The sequence below is a fragment of the Syngnathus scovelli genome, chromosome 10 (assembly GCF_024217435.2).
Source record: "Syngnathus scovelli strain Florida chromosome 10, RoL_Ssco_1.2, whole genome shotgun sequence".
In the NCBI taxonomy this organism is placed as follows: domain Eukaryota; kingdom Metazoa; phylum Chordata; class Actinopteri; order Syngnathiformes; family Syngnathidae; genus Syngnathus; species Syngnathus scovelli.
Window position 1 is genome coordinate 1,380,002 of NC_090856.1, and position 25,147 is coordinate 1,405,148.

Sequence of the window (25,147 nt, forward strand, 5' to 3'; positions counted from 1 at the left end):
TGTGATCTGCCGTGTACATGTACGTACATATGTTTTTCAAGAACATTATTGTCATCTGATAAACATTTTGTGAACCATTTATTTTTGTATGCATTTTTTTAAAGCTATTATAAACCTTTGTAACTGACAGGCTAAAAAGTATTGAATTCATAAAACAATAAATGTTTCTAATTCTCTAAAAATGAATCCTTTTTGTTTTTTCAAACAAGGGGTGCAGCCAAACGGTTTCTCAAATCCGCCATCTTTACTAGGAGAGACTTTTGTAGAGCAAACAACTCAAGGATGCCGAAGTGGAAACATCGAAATGCTCCGGTGCTTCGTTTAATTGAGGCTTCAGTTCCTTCAGTCTATGGAAACGACGGACAACAGTAAAGCTGTAAGCTTGAGATGACAAAAAATAATTAACTCTATTTGACTTTTATATTATTGTGTGTCTACGATACCCTCGTTTTCATAGCATTAGCATCATTAGCATCGGTCTTTCTGCTGATTTTACCTTTGTGCACTCTATGGTTTCACTTTTGGGTGTATTTTGAGTAGTTTTATCAGATGAATTGCATCGAAGGTGCTCTTTTATTCTTGGGGAACACAATAATGTGTTAAACGCATTCGTTAGCTTCTCGCTAGCATTAGCTAACTGCTTAACGTGACTGCAATGCTTATTTACAAGACGTGCTCATAAATATTGTGAGAGGATTCATTTTGTATGGTTGTATAGGCAATTCTTATGCTGTTGACATCTTTTAATCAATCGAAAATTTTGCGGCTACCTCGGCTAAAAAACTACAAATTTGTTACTTTAGTACCAAGTGGCTCTCAGTTTCAATAAGGTTACTGAGACCTGGTCTGGATCTCCACTGCCCTCTAGTGGCAGGTATGGAGTAAAGTCATCTGCTTTTTGAAAGTTAGCATTACTTTGATTAGTAAATCAAACAATTTCCTAAATGGTTGGCATGTGCATACATTTATTTCTAGTACTGCAAACATAGCCTGTCAAACATTTAATTTGATCTGCATTTAGTAACATTCGGTTGTTTGTGGCATTAACAAATGTGAGCATTTTAGTAGCATAAGTGCCTTGTGTAATCATTTTCTACCACTTTCTGTAAGGCCATGTTTGCTTTCCGACATTGGATTTACATACAGTATGGTAACCAAAATCTAAACAAACTACCTGTATCCTTAAACAAAAGAAACAAAAGGGTTGTACCTTTCATGGGCGCCTTCTTAAAATACATCTCAAACAACATTGTGTCCAGAAATCAATGCACAAGCGTGCCTTTGTGAGAAAACAACTGAAAATGGACATTGATCCCTTTGAATTTACTTTTTGCGCATTAATGGTTCACTATACAATCTTTGTACTTAGAAAATAACATGAGGTAATAATGTCAGACTAAGATAAACTTTGTAAAACCTAAGAAGACATCTGTGTGTCATTTGCTACATTTAAAGCCACTCTCTGCAAAATATATGTTATGCGATTTGACCACTTGGGGGCAGCAAATCACAACTTCCTCAGAGAGTAACTGAGCATATTCATGTAGCAAATATTGTGACACACTTTAGAAAGCTGTTTGAGCATTTATTCGAAATTCTTCTCCAGTAGGGCAACTTTGGCAGAATATTTAAAAATGTACATGTTAAATGTGAGACAAATTTGTGCACTAGTTGACAGCTGAATGACACTATAGTACAACAGTAGATGTTGACTAGTATAATTTGATGTCTTTAGTCGTACCTGTAGCACACAATTGCTAACTAATGCACAATTTTGCCTTGTTAGAGTTGTCATACTAGTTGATGGACATTTGGATGGATATCGAATAAATGATCGAGCGGCTCGCCATAGATGGACGCACTGCAACAACATGACTTGGGTGATACAATACATTTGGTAACAACTCGGATGAATTCGGCACAACATGAAGAAAGACCCACACGGGCTAATGTGCGTAGATGTGCTGTTGCTGTGGCTTCATATGGGCTTAAAGCAGACAACACACACTCACACAAACTCACACACACACACGGATCAAAGTCAGTCACATTAAGGATGATATGGGAGGTAGTATGTGCTCATGGCCTAAATCTCCATTTTAATTGTTGTAGTCCAGAATGAGACTAAGAGAGCGCAGATGAAGGCCAGAGCCTAAACACGCAAGTGCTGCAAATAAAACGACCTGGCCTTCTCCAGCCTTTTCAAGTTCTCTGCATCCTCCCGTCGACTGTCAGCGTGTCGGCAGGTTGGCTACGGTCCCGGGGCGTAGGGCCAGCTGATGGAGCTCCCCGACAACTGCATGTCTCGGATCAGCGTCTCGATGGGGGTCTTGCCCACCAGGCGCATGAAGAAGAGCTGCGAGATGAGGTTGGCTGGCACGGCACGAAGAGCCGGCAAGCGCAGGAGCAAGCGGCCGAAGCGCTGGGGATGGTTGGGGTACTGCAACCTCTCGTACTCGGTCAACGCCACCTGGGCCTTCTCCTGCAGGGACTCTACGTGGGCTGGATCATTCAGACCGCATGCATCTGACAGAGGAGGAAGGACCTTGCATTATTGGGTATAAAGACTTTTTTTGGGGGATTGTTTCTCTGTGACAACACTTCAGATGCAGTGACATGACTTACCTGGTGAAAAGAGAGCGATGGCTTTCAGGCAGCTGTATTCAGCTGTGTCCACTTGCAGTCTGTTGAGCTTGTCCACTTGCTCTTGGAAGATCCTGACCTGGTCCATGAAGGACACCACCCTCTCGGCAGACATTGGGGACGAGTGGAAGCCGGCCGCTGCCAGCAGGGGGGCCATGTGGAGTGGCAAAGCAGACTGGGCTGCGTTGAGAATGAAAAGTTCGCTCCAGCTCAGCCTCAGCAGCGCCACCTGGAGGAATCAGGTCAGGTGTTTGAGCCAGCGCAATGTCAACGCGTTCACCACCCTTGACTGACCTGCTCCGAAACTGGCAGCTCTGGGAAGTACGGGATGTTTCTGGCCCACTCGATGGTGCTGAAGAGGAGGCGGGCAGCTAGCTCGCAGATGCTGTCAATGCCCATGACGGAGGCTCCGCTTGCAGAAGCTCCCATCTGCGCCTGGCCATACGGGGTCCCGTAGCGGCTGTGAGGGTACGGCTCGGCCCGAAGCAGCTGGGAGATGAGCTCCGACACCGGCTGCCCGTTGAAGTAGTCTGCCCCGAGGTGATTGGGCAACACGCCTCCCGCTCCGCCGGCCCGTTGGGAATTGGGACTGATACCTGAGTGGGAAGGTGGGATGCGACCCCTCTGGACAGCTGCGGGGACACGGGCAAATTTGCTAAACATGGTGGCTGTACTTTTCCTATTAAGAAATATGTGCTAAGTAAAAAAAATATCCTGAACATTCTCATAAAGATTTGAAAAATATATTCATTAACATATATTGAACAGTCCACTTTCCAGAATCCACTTTTGATAATCCTCCAGATGGACAAACAGTCCATGATTTATTTATTTTTTTGTCCACAGCACTTGAGAGTTCAGCCTTGGCAGGAGTTTCCACTCCCCTGAATGACCTTCCAGTCATACTGTATATATGCCATGGCCATAATAGAAGCGCTAAAAGAACACATCTAGCAGCGCCCAAGACTTGCTGGCTATGTTTGAAATAATCTCTCCAATTCATCCAGCAGTGGGATATAATCACCTCAAAAGTTAATGCTACTTTTACTGAGCCAAAGTTGAGCTCCACAATTCCAGGTAGTGTGGAAACAGCTACGGCGTGCGTCACCACTGCCTCACTCAGTCATTACCAAGCAGGCCTAATATAACCTCTGTTACATGTGAGCATTAGAGACCATAGATCAGAACTGGAAACTCCAATCACACATCAATAGACTTTAACATGACAATTGGTAAAGTTCAAAAAATGAAAGTAGTCACATATGAATATTTAAGTTTCCTTGGGTGATTTTGTTTTTCCCGTGTGCCTGTTCAAATATTGTTTTTTATTTTCCGATCAGCCGCTTTTTCCGTGTTATTCAAATGGTCTGGTGACCCGCTTATCACAGATCATCAGCAGCTGCCAGAGTTCAACACCGCGGTAAAAACATGCCTTCAGTTGACAGTATAAATATTCCGCTCGGGTCACTGGCAAATGTCACTGCTTGCTCTCATTGTTAGCAGGTAAAGAAAAAGAAACCTATCTACTGGATCTGTAGCCAGCGGCGTGGTGGCCATCTGGAAGTTCGGGAGACCTTCCGTGCGGCCAATCCACTCCAGGCAGAAATTGTCGCGCATCAGGGACAGTCCCCCGTTCATGTAACCCCATTCGATAAATTAGTTTTGGTGGTGTTGTTTGTTGTCTGCAGGCCTCCAAGTGGGATTTTACTGAGGCACAAATATGGGGAAGAGCACAGAAGCATTTCTGGGGCTTTGAAGGTTCTAAGATTGAAGTTAGTCACATTTTCCTCTTCCGTCGGCACATCATTTTGCTTACGTAAGAAATACCACATTTCATGACTATTTTAAAGCCCAGTTTTATAGTCTTCTATTAATCATCATTTAGTTTGGTTTCAGCCTAACTGATCAAGCATTGTAATTAGCCATTTAGTGTGACGTGCAGAATGACCCGCTAACCTGTATTGCGTATTGATCTCACCTTCTTTGCGCATGCCAACATGGAAACATTTCTTGAGTCGACAGTACTGGCACTGGTTGCGATGGTGCTGGTCGATTTGGCATTCTCGGTTTGATCTGCAAACCCAAATGTGAGGTGATGAAAATCTTCCAACACAGTGTTTTTCCAATAAGCACTTTGTATTCACATGTTTTCCCTTCCCACCCCCCACCCCCCCACCCTGCTGCCGCCTCTCACGGCCTCTCTGATGAGAGAAAAGTGTGAGCTGGCGTGTCTGAATAGCTCTTCAAGGCTGTGACCTTTGTAAATCATCAAGCCAACACGCCCTTGTGTCGCCTTGTGCGGCAGACGAGCCCCGGCAACATTCCTTTCAGCCCTGGATATGACATGCCGATTAAAAAGACACATTCCTTTCAGGGTTAGCGTATTATTACCAGAAAAGGAATATATGACGGAGAACTCCCCCCAAAAGAGCAAAGAGTTTGCACCACTTTGTGACCTTCAGAAGCATACGGCTGACCTTCAATTTTTTATTTCCGTTTCCAGGAACTTTCTAAATATAGAAACGCTCCACTCAGACAAATACGCTTCCGGCTAATTACCTGCAGGAGTAGTTGAGGTTACGTCGGATGCTCCTTTTGAAGAAGCTCTTGCAGCCTTCGCACGTGAACACGCCGTAGTGTTTCCCGCTGGACTTGTCGCCGCACACCACGCAATCCAGCACGCAGGCCTTGTCCTCATCGGCGACGTCCACGTCGCTGCTTCCGGCGAGGGGCGAAGCCTCCTCCTCCTCCCGCCGCAGGTATACCTTCTCCTCAAGTCCCATGGCGTCCCCGTTGGGGTTGCCCCATCCCCCGCTTACCATGGCCATAGCCGCCTTGGATCATACGCTGACCCGCTCCGCTTTTATGTCACAAAAGGGGCAATGGGCTGGCTCCAGTTTGATCTCCAAGGTAGCAAAAGGATGAAAAGTTGTCTCTGCGATGACCTTTCCCTCCTTGTCGTCTGTTTGGATTGACCCGGCGATCTTCCCTGGTGCACTCTGGTCCTTAATCTGGCTGCTCCCTCTGTTCTTGCCTTTTGCTCTTGTTTATGCTGCCCTGACCTCCAATCAATGGTTCCTGAGAAAACTTTACACACACACACTGAGCGGTTCAGAGTTCAGGCAGAAGAAAAAAAAGGGTGCAGCCTTCTCAAACCCAGGAAACAATAAATTACACTTTGTCTCCTATTCTGGTCTCCACTTTCATTCACAGACGTTCTTTCCCCCCTCGGAGAAGAAGAACAAACTCAGCTACAGTCACTCTGCCGCTCTATGCGTGACTGCTTTCTTGCAAAAGGACAAGTGGGAGAAAAATAAAACAGTGCTCTCCTTGAGGCAGGGTTAAACTACCCTGCCCTCTGCTCCAACTTCTAAACTCGTCCAACCAGTTCCCGTGCAGTGCTGGGGTGTTATCTGCTGATCTTGGGCCAGCTCGAGTCCAGACTCAACTCTTGACTTGTCGAGGCAGAGGTGACACCGATGAAGGGGGGGAAGAAATGTTCATCCACTCAGAAACTTTGTGACCTTAAAGTGATGCAAAAAAAAAATATATATATCCATAAAAATGCTGACACTGGCTTCAGGCGTTCTATTCAAACCAGAGAGGTCTGAGGAAGACAACACACTCCCTCTTTCTCCTGGAAAAATGCCTCTGTGGTTTCTGCGGCAACTAAATTCATTAGTCCCCTTCTCTGAAGTTGACTTCTGTTTTCTTTGTGCGCCTCCAACTCTGCTGCAAAGGCTCAAATGTCACAAGACAAATACAAAAAAAAAGAGGCAAAAACAAAGTCGACCTCCCGTGAGACACTTTTTTTCTTCTCTGCCTTGTTAAGTCACTGTCCATCCAGCAGTTACACGCAGAGGCCAGAACCTCTTCACATTCCCTGCCAGGGAGTCAGGGTGTACTGTTGCACTCTGTCGTCCTCCTCCTCCAATAGGAATAAATTAGCCCAAGAAGCAGGAAAAAGCCGATCACGGACGGAACGGAGTCTTTCGGTGAAGCGGACCCGGCCGGCCCGGCTGCCTCTCAGCTTCACGTCAGCCTCTCTCCGCTTCTCCCGGCTCGATCTCCCCCTTTAGGGAGAGTTAGCGTGTGTCTGTGTGCTCAGGGATTTGACACTGCTATTCAAGCCCTGCCGTTGCCATGACGCCAGATGCCTTATAAGGCCAACAGAGTCAAAGAGCACAGAGTGGGCCACGGCGCACACACACAGCGCCGCCGCTGCCGCCGCCGCACACACATAGTCATAGAGAAAGAATGCCTGACTGGCTGCCTGTTTCCCCCCTGACCTCGGGCCATGGAGAGAGCAGGAGGAGTTAACCCCAACACTGCCACAAGACAAAGAGGAGGAGGGGGGGGGCCGAATGTCACATGGAGCGTATGCTACCCTTACTCATGTTCCCCACTCCACTCTAATCCTCCGAACTTCCTGCGACATTGTTGACCCAATAATATCAGGGAGGGAGGGCCTGTTGTTGTTGTAGTGCGACTTGTGAAAAGGTTATATGATAAGGCCGCGGCCCCTTTTCACACCTGCTCCTCACACTCACTCGTACGACGAGGAGGCTGGAAGACACACCACCACCACCACCACCACACGGACACCCGCTGGTCACGAGTTTCTCGTGTGTTGTCACATAAATCATTTTACTTTAAGAAACAAATAGGAAGAAAAAAGGAATAGGTCAGAAAGAATACAAATCAAAGCATATTAGGTGACTTAAGAAAGGAAAGTAGTCATTTCATTAAAATATTTGTCATCTTGGCGGTAGTTCAGAAATTTTTTTGGGGGCATCTTTCATGTCAAGAGTCAAATGAGGGCAATAAAGTTGCAAATCGTTAGCCTGATGACGTTAGCCTGAGTCATTTTCAACTTACCATCTCAATATCAACAAATATTACCAATGTGCTTTCTACAATCAATTTCTTCACATCTCATCCAAGTCATGGTCAAGGTTGGCAACGTTGTTAAATTTGATGGGTCCCACCCTGCCCCAACAACGCTACCAGGCTAACCCATTGACCCCTCCCCTAAAAAAAAAAAAAAAAAAATGCTGAAATATTTATGACTGCTTCAAAAAGGTTTTCTCATCACATGCTTGTGCAGGAATGTCACCGGAATGGAGAAAATGTTTTCCCTCCCTCGCCATCGTCTTTGCCTGAGAGGAGCAACTCTCATCAAAAGTAAAGCTGTCAAAACACGGTGCACTTGGACAGAGCACATAAGGTAACTTTAACCTACATCTGTCACAGCCAGACTCATTGTGCATGGCTAGCCCTTTTGTTTGGTGTATCAGGGGCCGAGCTAAGCTGCAAACTGAATTAGTACTGTCTTTTAAGCGGCTCTCTATCAGGCATGCTGGACTGTACACACACACAATGCAAAAAGATTCAATTCATGTTTATTCACTTAAATGGCTGTTCGGCTCCTCCTACTGATTTTAAAAATCTTCTTAGCACTCTTACAATGTGAAGTGTAATGGATAAACACTGACTGTGTACATATTGAGCGTAGCCACTGGCGGAGCTAGGTGAGGGGAGGGGGGGACAGAAGGGGCACTGCCTCCCCTGAAATATGCCTGGAGCCACTCAGGGGACAGGCCAGATAAATGATTTTGGGGTATTTCTACATTTCAACATTTTTAGACATTTAATTTTTAAAGAATTTTTATCAGCATTTTCTCTAAAAAAAGTTCTGGTGTATAAATTTGTGTGTGTGATTTGTGGACCCCCTGAGGTACACATAAGTTTTTGCTTTAACAAAGCACAAATACAATAAAGTCACAAGATAACAGAACACATCACAAACTGGCAGTAATGCAAGCATAACTCAAGAGACAAAACAAAACACAACCAGTTGCTTCTCTATTTGTGCTTGGCAAACGGAAACGGTGTTGATTGCACATTTGCCAGTGGAAAAGTTGAACTGTTTAACATTTGTATTTGCTTGCCCCCAACTGTTTTCCAGGCAGATTAGGGAGGAGTAATCACTCTTAACACATTACACACCACAGGATAATCACCGAGGATAATCTTTCAACGACGTCCCAGAATCTGGCCTCTGTTGACTTTGATCATTAGGGAGGCAAAATGATGACATTTTGCTTGATCGTTGGACCATTGGCGTCATGGTGGTGTTGTCCAGGTGTGTCATGTAAGATTACACACAAAAAGATAGTATTAACTATGCTGGTCTCTTTACTGTTTGTTGGATAATGGATAATGCAGTGGAGGCAAGAATGGCATTTGGTGTGTGCTCTTTGAACCTCGGGGTCAAGAATGCAGCTGCTCTCAGCGTGAAGTCCACTTCTGCGGCGGCGGCACATTCTTAACACAGTTAGGAGTCCACAAAATGGCAGCAGGCAACACTTACCTGAGTTCTGCACAACACAAACACACACACACACACTGGTTGTATATTATCGATATATACTGCACAGGTTTAACCAGTCCAAGGCCTGCGGGGAGTCGGACATGCTCCATTGCGGTCACTTGAATTATCTCGACAACAGAACACAAAAGTGCCTTTGATGAGTCTGAAAACATTTGCACATGCTAGCTTTGCATGCGCGTGTATGTGTGTATGTTCAAACCCTCGGGTGAGCAAGGTTAGGAGAGCAGAGGTCAACATGTGGCAATGAAGCAGTGAGCCAGGAAGCGCGTGTTCTTTTGTTTTGGGGTGGAGTTGAGGCCGAATAGCATGTGATCAACATCTAATTGTCTATACACTCTCATAAAGTCACCTTTGAATTTATTAAAAAGTAACATAGTATAATCATTTGAGCGGTTGTCATTTAGTGTATTTATGGATACAAGTATGACTATCTGTTGAAAGAGTTTGACCTATAACATTTTAAGTGTGCGAGGAAAAGCACATGACTCCCTGTTCCTTCCTCATTAGCCCAAAGAACTTTGGCCCAAAGAGCAACCTCTCTCTCTTTCTCTCTCTCTCGCTCTCTCTCTCTGCCCCCCCCAACAGGGGCCTTTGACCTGGAGCGAATGACAGAGCAATTGAGAATAAACAGGGCAAAAGAACCTGCTAAAGGAAAACATCTGCTCGTGTGAGCGCGGAGCAACACACGGCATCCGATCAATAGCGTGCTGGCAAGAGATGGTGGGAAAGTTACCATTTGGTGTGTGGCCTTGTCATTCAAATGAGCTGTCTTGCAATGGCTGTGAACAAGGTATCTAGTCATTGTGCGTGGATTTGCACGATTGGCTGGATTTGTTTTGTCAGCAAATTGTGTCTTTGGTGGGGATGCACCGCCCCAAGATGAGCCAAGCGGTAGCCCGAAGGAGCGAGTGGCCCCTTTGATTATTTTGGGATAATTCTAAAGATTTGTTTTAAGTTGTAATGACAGAGTTCACCACTAGATGGCAGACGTTGCAGAATAGTACTCCATCAGATGGGGATTGTAAAAAATAGGAAAAATGTCATATCTGATCGTCAAGTCTGAAGCGTATCTCGTCTCAGATGAAAAGCACACAAACAACAGTGATTGATTTATCTTCAAAAGAATCGTTGACAGTTCATTTAAAGTGCTCGACTTGTTTTTGTGAGTACATCGAAGAAGTCATTTTTTTGGCATCAGGTCATTATCTTAACACTCAGAGCAGCCATAACATTTTGACTTGACGCTTTTGTAAATCTTTGTCCAAGCTGCTCTGTCAGTGTCAGTGTGTCCTAGACGCTGGCTATCGAGGTCAAATAAAGGCTCTTAGGGCTATACTATGAACTTAATCTGCTCAGTGAAGATGACTCAAATGCTCAAACAGGATTAGTGGGAAGCCCCGCCCCTTGCTGTCTTTCTTCCGTAAACACCTTAGTGCAGTAATCTAACGGCCGACCACAAGCTGCCAAGTAACCTCATTAGCTCATCTCGTCTGTTGATCTTATGTTTGTTTTAAATGTGTTTCCTCTTACTCATATAAAACAGTTCACAAAAAAAGCATTGAGTATTTGTGTAATATTTGCTATTGAGCTTTAATGTCATTAATATCTATTAATTCATTTTTGTCACTGTTTTTAAAATGTATATCTGAGTAAATAATTGAATTTATTTATTGTAAATAATAACATACACTATGCTACTACTGAAAGCAATTAGGAATATTACAATTAAAAATGACGATTAAATTAAAAACTCTGGCCCTGATATCAACAGAAGCTATTGACAAAATCATCAGTATGGTTGGGCTGAACATAATATTCTTTCAAATCGCTTGGGATGAGATGAGGATTATTTACTCGGGACAAATATTGTCAGCAGCCCGTGCGTGTTGCATTAATGTGGCCGAACGAACGTCAAAGCGTATTTGATTGAGTTGAAATGCTTTGCCCTGCTCTCCATCACCTCACTGACCTCTCCATTGGCTTGCAGGTATCAGCTCAGTGGAGATCAGTGGAGAGAGAAGGAGAAGTGACTACGGAGCTGTGACAGGTGAGCTCATGGCTTTAGAGGAAGGAGAAAGGGTGAGGCCACCACCTGTGATCCCTTTTGCACGGATTACAGCATATTAAAATGAGGAAAGGACGCCGAGTAAATGAATTGACCTAAAACCTCTGAGTCACTGCACCCTTGCGTGCGTTGGAGAGTGAGACGGAAAACCATGTAACGCTGAGTGACAGCTTCTGTCGTTGGGTATAAATCCCAGGCACTGAAAATCTGCAACCGTCCAGGCTGTCTGCTACCGGAATAAATTGCTGCTGTACAGTTTGAGGGAAGGTAGTGATTTCGCAACACAATATGTTTAACAATGCGTTTAGAGCGTAATAATAACTATTATTATTATTGTCATTAATAATAATAATAATAATAAAAAAATGTATATATAATAAAACATGTATATAATTAAAAAAATTAATTAATAATAACATTTTCAGGTATGTTAAAATCATAAAACGTGACACAACAACGAAGGCCTGCTCCCTCATCTGGTGAGAGTTGTTGGAACAAAGTAAACACGAGTGAGAGCCAGAGAGGAAGAGCTAAGTGTACAGAGTACTCAAGTGTCCAGATAACGCCGTCAGCAAAAGTCACAGTGACCTATGGGACTAGTGCATGTGAAGAAATGGCTGCCACAACTAAATTTACACACAGTACACCACCGTTTTGGACCAACATTTACAAACATTCAGTCCGCTCTGAATAAATTACACACAAGGTTCCCGCATTGTAAGCTCTGCAAACACAAAGTTTGAGGTAATAGTCTTGTTGTTTTCAAGAAAAAAAATTAAAATACATTGACATTTATTTTCATGATTTGGCAAAGATACACATAAAAACAAGATGAAGCCAAGCTCCATTTTGTTTTGCTTTAGCTCCTTCCAAACCAGTTCAACTGCTCCGCTGGTCTGACCGCAGCTGATTTCTCCAAAAGTGAAGAGAATGAGCTACTGTGACGCCAGTATGGATGAATTTACCGTCTATCCGCTCATGATAAAAGGTCAACCCATTGTTTCCACACAATGCTCTGTCTTTGATACAAGAAGAGTCAAGCGGAGGTTACGACCGTGGCGTCATCTAAAAAAAAAAAACCTTTGATGAACTCAAACGTTGGACATGCTGCTTGGAAAACGGGAAGAGATCATCTGCTCTAATGGCAGCTATTATAACAATAGTGACTGTGACCTGGACGTGTGGGGGGAGCGGGAAAGACGAGGCCTTTACGGCGACCTTTGCCCGGGAAACGGTGGGCTGGCCAAGAGTCAGGGCGCCAGGGACTCGCCAGCTCGTCTGCCACTGTCAAGCCTCAATTCAAGGCGCAACACAACAGCCAGGCATCGCTGTGACCCCGTGGGCGTGACATTCAACCTTTGCCTTAACCTCATGACCGTGGTCCACAGCTGCGGTTGACCTTTTTGGGTGGGGCGGGGCACAGGGGGGGATGATTGAGAGATGACTTGCGAGATTGAATGTGGGAAGCAAGGACAGAAAGGAGTAATAATAGAGAGCCGAAAGGAAAGCTATTTTTATTTATTTAATTATTCAAATTTTGTACAATTTTAAAATGATATTTAATAGATTTAAATCTTTTCATAATTTAATGAATTTTTCAATTTAAAACGGATTCTTGTCACTTTTGTTGAAAACACAGAGGCTTCTGTTACCATCGTTACTTAGGGGAGAGCAAGAAAGTGCTCAGTGTGGCAACTCTGTCGCTATATTTAGCATCTTTTCTTACCCCCTTAGTGCTGATGTGCTTCCTGTTATGCACACACAACATTTAGACTGGTCAATGCGGGAGTTTGTTTCAAATATATTTAATAAGACACAATCAAACTTGAAGGAAACAACATGGAGTGACAGACACGTACTGGAATCACAGAACAGTTTCTTCCCTCCTCCATTCTGAATCTTCTCCCGCTGCCTTGGACGTTTGGTTGTGCGTGTGCTGACTTTCCATCATGGCTGCTAGTTTCTGCTCCAGCTTCCAAACTTGCTCCCTGTATCTTCTGCGAATGTGTCTGTACGAGCTCAAGGCCTTACTGGAATGATGACGATTTTGTTTTAACGCATCACTTGTGAAGGTCAGGAATGGAGACAAACATATGGTACCTGTGAGCTTGTGCAATCCGTGCCACGTGCTCATCGCTGTTGGAGGCGCTTTCGGGAAGCGATGCATTCAATGAGTCATGAACAAAGGCCAATCTCTTCTTCAGGGCTTGTTCCCTAAAAGCCAAAGAGAAGATGAAGTGCAGAGCTTCAATTCTAGTCTTGATTGGCAGCTATTGTTTTTGCTCACCTCTGAAGTAGCACCTGCAGTTCCTTCAATATGGGCCTGGACCTGAGCCCAGACACATCAGCATCACTACACACTTTATCTGCATTCTCGCAGAGTCTCTGAAAAGGGAAATAGAAATTTACTTTTCGATCATTCACAATATAATTAAGGTTATGACTTGTAATGATCTAAATCTGTGTCCCAAAACTTTTGTCCGTCACGATCTACTCTGCCATGTCCTTGTCCTTTTTTGACAATGGCAGAGGTGTGAAGAGCAGCTCTAATCTAAAGACCTTGTTTGACCAAAATAACCTTCTCGGCCTGGAGGGATTGGATTGTCTGCTTTGGTAGCTAGATGTATGATTTCCCGGGTGGGACACCCAGATTTGATTCGGGTTCTGTCACAAAAGACCAACGTCCTGCTCCCTCTTGTACGCTTCACCTTGACTCTGGGTGCGCTGTCGTTGGTACACTCCCACCTACCTGTTGTTCAGTCTTACAGTCCTCCGGCTTTTCTCTGAGGCCTTGGGGAATACGTGCTCCAGATGCTTCTTGTGCTTTTTGGGCCACCACGCTCCACTCCAGACACCTCAGCTCTTTCTCCTTCAGACGGATCAGAGCACGGAGATCCGACATCTCCTCCTGAACCAAAAAGCGAATTTAGGCTACAACCATTTTGCTGAGCACTAAAATGTATCTGATGATGTCATTGCCTCTTACCCTGGCTGTGATCATCTCATGGAACAGAGATGTTTTATCTCGCTTGCTTTCCACTGGCTTGTTATCTTTGGATAAATGTCCCACTCTCATGGCAGACTCTGGGCTGATTTTTTCTCGATGCGGCCGTGGCTTCGGGAGGCAAATGGCCGCCCGCTCTCTTTTTAGCCGCTCAATCAGCTGACGGAGCGCAACTTCTCGATCGATCGCTTCGGGCGTTCTGGAGTTACAAATTGTAAATTACAGTTACTAATATTGGTTTGGATTGCTTTTAAACATCACCTCTGCATTTTGTGTCTTTCCATCTCCTTGGTGACATCAGTGAAGGCGGTGGACAGCTCCTCACTGTCACTTGACATTTTCCTCTTCTGAAGCGACGGACTGCTGCTAGTCTGCTGGTCGTTATTGACCCCTGCTGAGGACAGTTAGTTTTCTCCGCACAAGACCTGCACAAAGTGTTAATCAATCACCTGCTCCGTTGGTCAAGCATTGCTGCCTCTGAGCGTCGTAAAGCGACAAAAGTTGGCCGTAAGCCTCTTCGCACTCCTCGCTGATAAAAGCAACAAACCACAGCAAAATTCTGATATGATGCTACAATGCTGACTAAGCGTGTTTTATTTGCGTACCAGTATCGGAGAGCCAAGTGCGCGGTCGAGCACTCGGCCTCCAGCCTCTTTAATGTAATACCGATCTGCTCACACTCTGACCTCCTTCGCTCCAAAGCAACAGTCAGACGCTCATTCTTGGTCTTCAGCTTCTCAATGTACCTGGAGAACAGCAAAAACATTTGGTATCTAGATGCCAGCAGTGGTGGAAAGAAGAAAGAAGCAAAGTAAAAGCAACCTATTCAAGTGTTCTATCTCAGTCTCCAGGCCGTTGGGGCTTGAACAAGGACTACCTGAGGTGACAAAGCTCCGCGGGGAGCTGTCACCTCCTGAAGATAACGAGCCTCCTGCAGCTCTCCTGAGGAGTAAAGGAGAACCTGGAAAGGAGGAGGACATCCGGTCTGCGCTGCCTGAAGATTTGTAGGGAGGAGAGCAAATGGCTGACCTCCAGGCCCTCTGCTGACCAACCTAGTAGAAGACAGAAGAATTTTCATATGTCCACATCAAAATGAGTCAGCACGTAAAAATGACAAAAAATACCATTTTACGACTCCTGGGAAAACAAATGACAAAAACAACAACCTTGCTCTTCTCCTCCTCCTCCACCTGGTTGATGCTGTGTGCTCTCTGCAGTTCCACCATTGGAGCCTGCTTTTCCATGACTACCTCCTGGAATGTTTCCCTACCCACATCCGATGGGCAAGCAATCCCAAATTCCTTTTCCATCTCTTCCAAAATCTGCAGGGGCCAGAAGACCCAAATTGCCGATAGATGAGTGCACATGATTATTAGCATTTGTTGCTGTGTCAGCACCTTTGTGGCCTTGGCCCAGCTATCCTGAGCTGCTCTTAGATGCTCTTTGGGTTTTTCTAGCTCGGAGGATGTGATGGGGGCCGCCCAGGACCGTCTGTAGTTGATTGAGTCCTCCACAGCAGTCAGAGCACCTTTCAGTTCTGCCCACATCACACTACTGCCCCCTAGAGGAATTAGTGTGAAATTGTGATTAGTCCATTTTTTTAATGCAAAATTAATATTTCTCATTATTGTCAGAATTTATTCCAAAAAATAACGTTACTTTTGTTGTCCATACAGGACAAGAATGAATAAATTTATTTTTAATTAATTTTGTATTTAAATGTATTTAAATAAATAAGTGAAACCTCGATAAGGCAGTGAAGGTCTACATTTGACATCAGACGTGGTGATATTCTCGGGAATGCTTCTCACTAGTCTGTGTGAAAGCAGGTCAGGAAAAAGAGGACTGGATGGTCTTGGTGGTCTCAGATCATCTGGTTCACTGCAGAACACAAGAGCACTAGTATCAGAGGTGCCCAATCCAGGTCCAAGAACCAGAACCCAGCCACAGTTTGGCTTTTTGATGAGCAATTGTGGCATTGACAGTACCCGGGTGCCTTGAGCGAGCCCATCTTTTTGTTGACTTCAGCGATGATGCTGAGCAGCGTGCCCACTTCAGCTTCACATTGAGCCAGTTCTGCCGGTGAAGGCTCCAGCTCAGGGTAAAGGCCCCTGTGGTCCAAAGGCATCCTCGGCTCCTTGCCGCTGCCAGACGCCGTATCCAAGCTGTTACACCGGACCAAGCGAAACTGCTGCAAAAGCATGTGCTTGACTTTTTAATATGTCCCATTTTAATGTTGGAAATGCAAAGTTACGAGGTACAGACAACTAACTTTATTATTAAGGAATGTCTCATTTAAAAGGCTTTTAATGACTTTTTGAGATGAAATCTGATGTGCTCGCAAAATAGATGGGTTTTTGGCACCTATTGTTTTGAGCTGCGGAAAAGGGGGGGGGGAACTAAAACATCCTGCATGAAACTTCCTGCCTGTACAAATAATTTTGCATCAAACAACTTTGCACGAAAATCACTGACAATCCTGTTGTCCATCTAGTACAAGTAGAGTATTCTAGCAACAGTTAGGCTCAAATGTCTTACTAATGAATGTGTTGGGTAAAAGGAATATTTGATTTTGCAGAAACTTCTGGTGACATATTTGAATTCCTCCAAACAAATACATCCAGACAGAGAACAATAGGGATACATTCCTGTTCTGCGTGACTATCCCAAATATCCACTGGATGGAATTCCAAGACCTAACATGTTTTCATGCAGTGTATTCATGTTTGTGTACATTATAAGTGTGAAAATGAAATATCAAGTGCAATTTTTCTGCTGCAGTAATCATACTGTAATAGCATAACATGAATATAGGATTTATTAGGTTTATTGCTGCAGTCTTTCATACTCTCTTCATTCTTCTACATTGAATGTTGTTTTCTCAGTGAATGAACAGTATTACAACGTTTCCATAGCTGCTAAAACATATTACGTCATTGACCAAAATAACACCACGTCACATTTTAAAAACTAATACTGAACCTACCTCCATACTTGACAGTTGGGGCAAATATCAGCGGTAGATGTCCTCTTCCCACTGCAAAACACACCGAATATGATTTTATGCAGTTAAATGTTCATTAGAACTTCAGCTCCACTCTGCATATCTGCCAGCCAGTATTTAGTATGATGAATGAAGTAAGTGGAAAGTCATCCCCACCCATTCCTCGTCACTTTGTGGCCCTTCCTGTTTTGTCCATTCTTACATTTCATGCTTTTAAAATAGCAGGCTATGAAAATTGATGTGAACGCAGGATTGGTGCATATTAAGTATGAGTTTATTATAGTTCTGAATTATGTTGTTCATGTTTTAGGAAACGTGCGCGGGCGTGTGTGCGTGCGCGCGCATGCGCGTGCAAGCGAGCGGTTGTGCGTGCGTGTAGTTTGTACGAAACTACATTACCCACAATGCCCAGCAGTCGCCTTTGTTATTTCCTGTACGTAAGTTCAAAACAAACGCTAGCTGCTTGGCTATACATTCGTCTACTTTCAATGAGTTTTAAGGTGTTTGGGTCTGAGAACTAACAAAGCCATTCATTTGGTAGGTCTACTCCTTACTTGAATCCTACGTCTTTTCGCACGGAGTAGGTTGCTCTTTAAAATTCCCATTGAGCCTAGCTAATGCTAACTGCTCATTTTTGCTAATGCGCTGTCATCCAAAAAATATCACGAAATGAATTTGATGTGTATTTTTTTTTTTTGCTACCACGTATTTCACACTACAGCAGTCCACGAAATAGCAACAGTGATATGATTCAACAACATGCTGATTATTGATGAAGACAAGCACTGTAGCAAAGAAGCAGATGGTTCAACTCTCATCTGGCATCCCACTAAAGTCTTGTACTGAACTCAGCAGCCGGTGTATCCATGGAGACGCCCGAGCCTGGCCCTGCGGATGGTGAGCAGCGTCTGGTGGAGCTGAGACCACGAACCCGCTCCAACCCCGAAGGTGCGGAAGACCGTCGGAGCAGCACAGGTAGCCTCGGAGGCGGAGGGAATCCCACTTTATCGCAACCTGCCGTGGGGAGTCGTGTCGAAGGGGAGGGCGAGGCCTCGACCAGCGACAGTCCTCCGACTTCCACCACTACGATCATCTCTACGGCTGTGGCTCAGACCGTCACCCCTGTTGCCGGCACAACTCCCGCCACCGCCGTCCAACATGCTTTGGCAGCTGCATGCAAGGATCGGCCCAAGGGCACGCCACAACAGCCCACAATGACAACCGCTGTCCCCCCACCAGCAGAATACCAAATCCGAGTTCCTCGTGTCAACTGTCCAGAGAAAGTGGTAGGTTGACATTAAGGGTTGACATATTCTGAGAAATGTTAAATTGGAAATGGGTTGGGGATGAGTAATATTGATATAGATTTTCTTGTTGGAAAGATTGTTCAATATTTCAAATAATTATGTGTTGGTGTTGTCCTCCCTACAGATCATCTGCCTGGACCTCTCTGAAGAGATGTGTTTACCCAAGCTGGAGTCTTTTAATGGGTATGCTGCTGTTGTTCTAATCTAAATGTTCCTCACCCCAATGAATATTATAGTATTTTTTGTTTTTGTTCATCTTTCCCTCCAGATCTAAAACAAACGCCCTGAACATCTCCCAGAAGATGATCGAGATGTTTGTCAGGACAAAGCACAAGATTGATAAGCGGCACGAATTTGCTCTGGTGGTGGTTAATGATGATGCTCTGTGGGTGAGTCAGGGACACTTACAGGATTCATGTAACCTCCAATGCAAGCTCCATATAAAGTGACTATAAAAAGTCTACACACTCTTGTACAAATAGCTGCTTTTTGTGATACAAAAAAAAAGTTAAAATGATCCCTGTAGTTGGGGATGTCTGTTTTACAAAATGTTCCACTTGATCTCAGCTCTCAGGCTTCACTTCAGACCCTCGAGAACTATGCAGCTGTCTGTATGACCTGGACACCAACGTGTGCGAGCCTTTCAGTATCCTTCCATTCCCTGTCCTTTCAGGTACCATTTAAATAAGTCATTTTTTAGTTGTAGCCTTAACTCCTCCTCCTCAGACCTGGAAGATCTTCTCAGTGTCATGTAAGCACTATCATAACACTTCAAATAAATCTGCATGATGATGATTTTACTAAGATAGGCTTGTCGGTTGAACAGTCGACAGAAGATCGAGCTGCCATCAATGGAGAATGTTCAGACGGTGCCGCCTCCATACGTGGTGCGGACCGTACTTATTTACAGCCGCCATGCCGGACAGCTTCAGCTCAACCCCTCTGAGGCGGTCAGTGTAAGTAACACCGAGATGCTTGCCATTTGCATTTACGTTGAGCATCCACAGGGGGGCAGTATCTCATTTGTAATGACTGCAACAATTTGACTTTTAAGAGCTGGCAGTTTGAGTGAGGCCACAACACGTTTATTTCTTGTTGTGACCTTTAGAAAATGCTACAATCTCCCTATTTTTTCTTCGACGTGGTCTACCTCCACAATGGTGCCGAAGAGCACGGCGAGGATACAAGCTGGCGGGTGAGAGGAGAGACTTTCTCCAATTTGACACTTTACATCACCCAAGCAACAAGTGTTGCGTTTTCTATCTCCAGGACAACTATACATCTTTCTGCAACCTGGACTCAAAGGACATGTGCTATCGCTTCGAGGTTCCCTTGAGCGGCCCTGCCATCGAGCTGCACAATTGCATGGCCAAACTTCTCGCTCACCCTCTGCAGAGGCCTTTCCAGAGCCACGCGTCCTACAGCCTCCTGGATGGAGATGAAGCCCAGGATATTGAGGCCACCGTCTAGAAGAAATCAAATACAGTATACTCTGCTCTTGAATTAAATTCTTGCCCTGTATATAGTTGTCAAGTCGTCAGAAGGTGGCAGCGTTTCTCCTGGAAATTCGAGTAGAAATGCCCGACTCCAGTCCGCAGGGCCGCAATATCCACATTTATCTTGGTTTTCTCCCTCATGCCTGCTGGTAGAACAATGGACTGAATCATTATCTTAATGAATGATTTCACTTATCCACTTCTGGCGTGAATATGACTTAGGTTCTAAAGACGTCTCCTGTTACTTATCTAAAGCAGTTGTTTCTTTCTTATCCCTCCAGCACAAAGTTTCCTGTTTTTAATCCAGCATCAGTCTCCACTTGTGATAGTTCTTCACTTTCTGTCACTCAAGCCTTCATAATTGAGGTTTTCCCCGTTGACGGCATGTTGTTAGCGAGACAATGGGGAGCAGGAAAGCTCGGGGCCCAGAAAGACCTTTCCCCTTTTTCCAGTGTCGGCGGGTCCTCACGTCACGGCTGCTGATAAGAGCGTGTGTGCGGTGCGGGAGGGCCCAGCCACTACTGCTGGGAGAATTGGTTATCCGCTCATCCCTGAAGAATGACAGCTCCCCATTGTTTTCATTCCTTTACTCCTCCGCTGCCACGACTCCTTTCCGTACTTGCTTGGGACAGGATATGCTGTTTTCTTATTTTGTTCGTCTGGGGAATTTGGGGAGGGGCAAAGCAATGCAACATCATTAACAGAAATTCTATTACATCACTGAGAGTCTTTAATGATTTTTGATGTTTGTGAGGGGGGGGTCAAAAGACTAACTGGGTTCTTCTAATGGCTTTGGGCTATTACAACTGCAAAAAAAATCATAAATGCAGATTTTTAAAAGATGCTCAGTGACTGGATTCTGACAGAGGGATCCCAAGTATAAATATAGAACGTGGTTTAGTGCTAAAACCATTGTGAAGATTATTTGTCTCAATTTACCTTAGTACCTGCACTTTATTTATTATTTATTCATTCATTCATTTATTATGGAATTTACGGTATTATAATTTGCAAGAACTTGCTAATGATATTAATATTATTTGACATGACAAACTGTAGAATGTCAATCTATTTTTGTAATAATGACTAAGTATGAGTTGGTGAGGCAGCCACAGGCTCTAACAGTGGCAGAGGTCAATGGGAGGAGAGGGGAGGGGAGGGTGCTTGGTTGGGGGATGAGGAGGGGGAGGTATGTGAGGTGAGGGCAGGGCCAGGATGGACTGGAAATGTGGCCCCAGAAGCATTTATAAACATGGCCCCACTACTCTGGTCGGGATCTTTGTTTACGTACGTCCATACGTGCGTGTTGCGTTGTGTCGCAAGCTCACAAGACAGACAACTTTGCCACTTTCAAGGGGGAGAACTTTTTGGACCTCCAAGCAATTCCTCTTTTCATCTTCCAAAGCAGTCGGCACCATTTTACCTCCAAACATGTACAGCAGCAGCTATTCCCGGGCCAAATTTGGCCTGGAGGCCAAGGAGCCGTTGCACAAACCCAAAAGCAAGAGCTGTGGCTACTACATGAGGATTGTGTTCTTCTTCTCCTCACTCATCCAGTCCCTCATCATCATCAGCCTGGTGCTGTTCCTCATCTACGGGCAGCCGGAGAAGTCAGCCGAGGAGATGAGAGTCAAGGTGAGGGATTTGATTACTCTTTCGCATTTGAAACATGAAATTAGGATCATTTTGAGTAGGACACTGCTTCCACTAAGCAGGTTCATCTTTGTCATCAATACTTTCTGAGATCCTGTGCTTGTGTGCAGGAGCTGGAGCAGGGCTTCAACAGGCTGAGTGAGAACAACATACAGCTGAGGAAGGAGAAAGGCGAGCTGGCAGCTCAACTCGGGGCACGTACAGCTGAGAAAGATGCACTTGCCAAACAGCTGGAGCAGATTGCGGCCGATGCAAACGCCACAAAGTTTTACCTCGTGAATAAATTCGTAAGTGGATATATTGGAGCAGTGTGTTTATCTCCCATCAATACTGTTGTTGTTTTTATTTTAATTAAAACAAAATCTTTACGCAGGACAACTGTGAAAAGCAGTTAGCGATGACGCGAAGCGTGATGATGCGCTGCCAGACTGCCCCCATACAACAACCGGTTGCTGTCGCTGCTAGCAGTATGTATTCCCATCCATCCTTACTTGTAAAGCTTTTAGAAATTAACCTTGGTGGATTTTTTTTTTCACAAAAAATTACAGCATAATTATACTTGTATGAGTGAATGATTTTTCAAGAATAAATTCGTTTCTGACCCATTTTCATATTTTACTCCAGTTAATCAAATACATAAAACATTTTATTGTAAAACTAAAAGGTAAGCATGTCATGTTTGCATTGAAAATCTAATATAAATAATAAATATAATTTTTTAATTTTTTTTTTAAATCTGAAACTTGGACCAGCTCGTCATGAGCCAATATTCTAAAACAGCCGTGCCATCTCTCCAGATGAGCTGAGAACTTTACAGAGCCTCAACGCGCAGCAGAAAGCAATGATTGATCTCATCGAAACCAACTTCACCCACATGGTCCACTACCTGAGTCAGGAACGGGACAACGCCCTTAAGGACAGAGACGTCCACCACCAGGATGTCATCTCTCTTCGCAAAGAAAACACCATGTTCAAGGAGCAGCTCACCATCTACACCGGGTACACCCATGTGCCTGTTTGTTGAAAACTGAATCAATAATCAACTCAATTCCAAACATTGTCTTTCACCAGGAAATGTAAAGAGGACTTCGCTCATTCCCTAGATGGGATCCAATCGGTGACCAGGGATTTTCTGAACAAAATCAACAACCTGTTCCCTCACCAGCTGACCTTTCACCTCACCTGTGAAAGCCAGCAGGAGCAAGTGGAGAAGATAAGAAACAGCTGCACCAACCTGTCCAGAGATGTGGAGAACAAGTTTCAGCGGTATTTGGACAATGTGGGCAACAAGGTACATGCACAGGATTTTATTTTTATTTTTTAAAGTTGATTCAGACATACTACTGAGAAAAATGTGCAACCTCCAGAGAGGATGCATTTCCTCTGGAAAAATACAAATTCACAGAGTTAAGGACACAGCTGCCCACTGAGGTGAACTTAAGGTCAATGGAGGTGATTTCCAGCGCTACTCATACAATGGCATGTTATGGAGAACAAAAGATACATATCCTCTCCAAATAACGCAATAAATCTAATTGGCCTGAATCTGTTGTGTCATTGTTTTGGGGTTTTCTGAAAGTATTCCACTTGCAGCGCATAGCTCATTACTTTTGATCTCATTGTGTTTTTTTTTTTCTTATTGAGATAAGTAGAAAATAAAATCAAGATTTTCCAGTGATTCCCAACCACTGAGTCCATGCAATGTAATTTTTTTTCTGTCTTCCCGTTGAAGGTGGCTGAGATTCAAGCCACGTCAAGCCGACTGGAGGTGCAAAACTCCCACTTGCGCGCTGACCTGACGAGTTGCGAACGTAAGCGCAACGAGACCATCATGGAGACCAGCAGGCAGCTGCAACTCAAGCAGACCACTCATGACGACAAGGTTCTTTTAAGCACGCCGCCATCCAACCCTTTGTTCGTATTCTCCCTCTTAAACAAACATGTGCTATTCAGATGGCCAAACTGCTGATTGAGCAGAACCGGCTAAGAGAGCAGAAACAATTGCTAGCGGACACTTTGGCCCTGAAAGAAAATGAGCTGCAAACCCTCAGGGCATTGCCCAATTGCAAGGTACAATACTCTCAACTGGCACACACACATATGGGGATGTCAGTGTCCTCTGAATAAATGGAGCATGGTGCAGAGGTGAGGTGGAGGCGTGTGGACTCAGCATTTGAGAGGAATCAGAAGCAGCAGCAGCAGCAGCAGGAAGGATGGATGGGCGGCCGAGATAACAACTCTTGAATGCGCTCGAGTTGAACTTGGCAACTCGTGTGTGTGTGTGTGTGTGTGTCTGTGTGCAATCACAGTAAACTGCCCTCGTGTTCTGCAGGTGGGTCTTCCTAAACCTGCAGGCGGGCCGCCGTTCCACCAGCAGAACAGACAAACGTCAGCCAACTGGCCTGCTTTTGCAGCACCAAGCCTCAGCAAAACTCCAACGGTAATTTTTATATGTTTCCAGATTGCAAGACTTTCAGTGTTATGATGTCAATTTTGACCACATCAAATCTTCTGTTTTTGCAGTCTCATTGTTATTTAGTCACATTTTCTTTTTTCTCCTTCAGGTGAGATGAACTGACGCATTAACAATGTATGGACGACGGTGTATGAAAATGATATCAAGACATGACGAACGAGACTAAGAACATTTTGTAAATATACTGATGTCACATACACTCATGATTTGTTGTAATAAATGTGTGTATCTCTTCAGGCTTCAGTCAGGGTCATGTAAAAAAAAATGACACTGTGTAAATATTACTTGTGTGTGGTACTCACTTTGTTTCTAAACCTTGCTTTCTGTTCTGCCCTCAGAATTGTTTTCTTGATGTTAGAATTGTTTGTGTACTTAAAACTGATTTATTTAACGTATACTTTATGCTAAGAAATGTTTTCTATGCAAGGAAGCACTCACAGTTGTCGTTCGGAAGCAAACCGGAAATGCATTTTGAAATGCACCGAAAGTTGCGCATATTTCTGTTGAAGTGACTTGACAACAAATGCGTTTCAGAGTAGTGATGTGCATTCCACTTCTTTTAGGTGAACGAATCTTTAGAATCAGGTTCACTCAAATGATTCGTTCAAACGAATCGTTCAACGAATTCCCCCCGGGAAATTACGTCACTGATTCGTAAAGTCCCTCCTCCATCTAACCCTCGCTGGCGCTGCTGATTGGTCGTTCGCGTAGATTCACGAGTGAATGACAGACAGCATTGCTGCTATGCCATTGCCACCCGACACACGTTATACCGACATTGATATTTTAATTTTGTATTTGTTGGCTTGTAGTTGATGGCGTTATTACACCGAATGTTTGTGTTTAAATAAAAGGTCTAAAAAAAACCGTTATGCCGACATTTGTTATTTTGGGGGACACCAACTCATATAACAACGTAAAACACACACATATTGTCATATAAAGCAGTTAACCAAATGTCAGATTTTTATGTTTTGATTGGCGAATATAAAAACAAAGAATAAAACACGTTATAACATAAATGTCTATTAAAATAATAATAATAAAAGTACGTCTCAAATCAGCAATCTAATGTGAAACTGCAGTCGATATATTGAATAACATT

General features: G+C 44.2%; 4 protein-coding genes across 8 annotated transcripts; 2 read left to right on the forward strand and 2 right to left on the reverse strand.

Moving 5' to 3' along the window:
* Window positions 1-242: 242 nt before the first annotated feature.
* babam1 (BRISC and BRCA1 A complex member 1) lies at window positions 243-20,633 on the forward strand. 5 transcript variants are annotated; one of them, XM_049717555.2, is made up of 11 exons: window positions 243-376; window positions 7,751-7,870; window positions 11,025-11,084; window positions 17,966-18,396; window positions 18,542-18,600; window positions 18,686-18,806; window positions 18,985-19,063; window positions 19,144-19,168; window positions 19,244-19,373; window positions 19,526-19,612; window positions 19,687-20,633. In XM_049717555.2, exons 4-11 carry the CDS (start codon window positions 17,977-17,979, stop codon window positions 19,885-19,887), a joined length of 1,122 nt encoding a protein of 373 aa, XP_049573512.1. In that variant the 5' UTR covers window positions 243-376; window positions 7,751-7,870; window positions 11,025-11,084; window positions 17,966-17,976; the 3' UTR covers window positions 19,888-20,633. The 5 variants fall into 5 exon arrangements, with proteins under 5 accessions (XP_049573512.1, XP_049573502.1, XP_049573495.1 ...); XM_049717545.1 differs by lacking the exon at window positions 243-376 and adding an exon at window positions 5,254-5,402; XM_049717538.1 differs by lacking the exons at window positions 243-376; window positions 7,751-7,870; window positions 11,025-11,084 and adding an exon at window positions 17,500-17,647.
* LOC125966929 (nuclear receptor subfamily 2 group F member 6) lies at window positions 946-6,859 on the reverse strand. Its single transcript, XM_049717537.2, has 5 exons — window positions 5,203-6,859; window positions 4,622-4,716; window positions 2,938-3,275; window positions 2,626-2,872; window positions 946-2,526 (listed from the first exon to the last, which is right to left on the reverse strand). The coding sequence occupies exons 1-5, from the start codon at window positions 5,469-5,471 to the stop codon at window positions 2,252-2,254; spliced, it is 1,224 nt and encodes a 407-aa protein (XP_049573494.1). The 5' UTR covers window positions 5,472-6,859; the 3' UTR covers window positions 946-2,251.
* Window positions 12,892-17,300, reverse strand: ushbp1 (Usher syndrome 1C binding protein 1). The gene is made up of 14 exons (XM_049717501.2): window positions 17,093-17,300; window positions 16,095-16,297; window positions 15,851-15,987; window positions 15,504-15,667; window positions 15,273-15,428; window positions 14,929-15,158; window positions 14,712-14,852; window positions 14,556-14,635; window positions 14,368-14,497; window positions 14,089-14,305; window positions 13,852-14,010; window positions 13,390-13,487; window positions 13,203-13,316; window positions 12,892-13,132 (listed from the first exon to the last, which is right to left on the reverse strand). Exons 1-14 carry the CDS (start codon window positions 17,096-17,098, stop codon window positions 12,967-12,969), a joined length of 2,001 nt encoding a protein of 666 aa, XP_049573458.1. The 5' UTR covers window positions 17,099-17,300; the 3' UTR covers window positions 12,892-12,966.
* A 472-nt stretch (window positions 20,634-21,105) lies between the features above and the next one.
* On the forward strand, window positions 21,106-24,463 carry plvapb (plasmalemma vesicle associated protein b). Its single transcript, XM_049717533.2, has 9 exons — window positions 21,106-21,548; window positions 21,677-21,853; window positions 21,940-22,033; window positions 22,364-22,565; window positions 22,638-22,857; window positions 23,299-23,448; window positions 23,520-23,636; window positions 23,899-24,006; window positions 24,131-24,463. Exons 1-9 carry the CDS (start codon window positions 21,129-21,131, stop codon window positions 24,137-24,139), a joined length of 1,497 nt encoding a protein of 498 aa, XP_049573490.1. The 5' UTR covers window positions 21,106-21,128; the 3' UTR covers window positions 24,140-24,463.
* The last annotated feature ends 684 nt before the right edge of the window (window positions 24,464-25,147 follow it).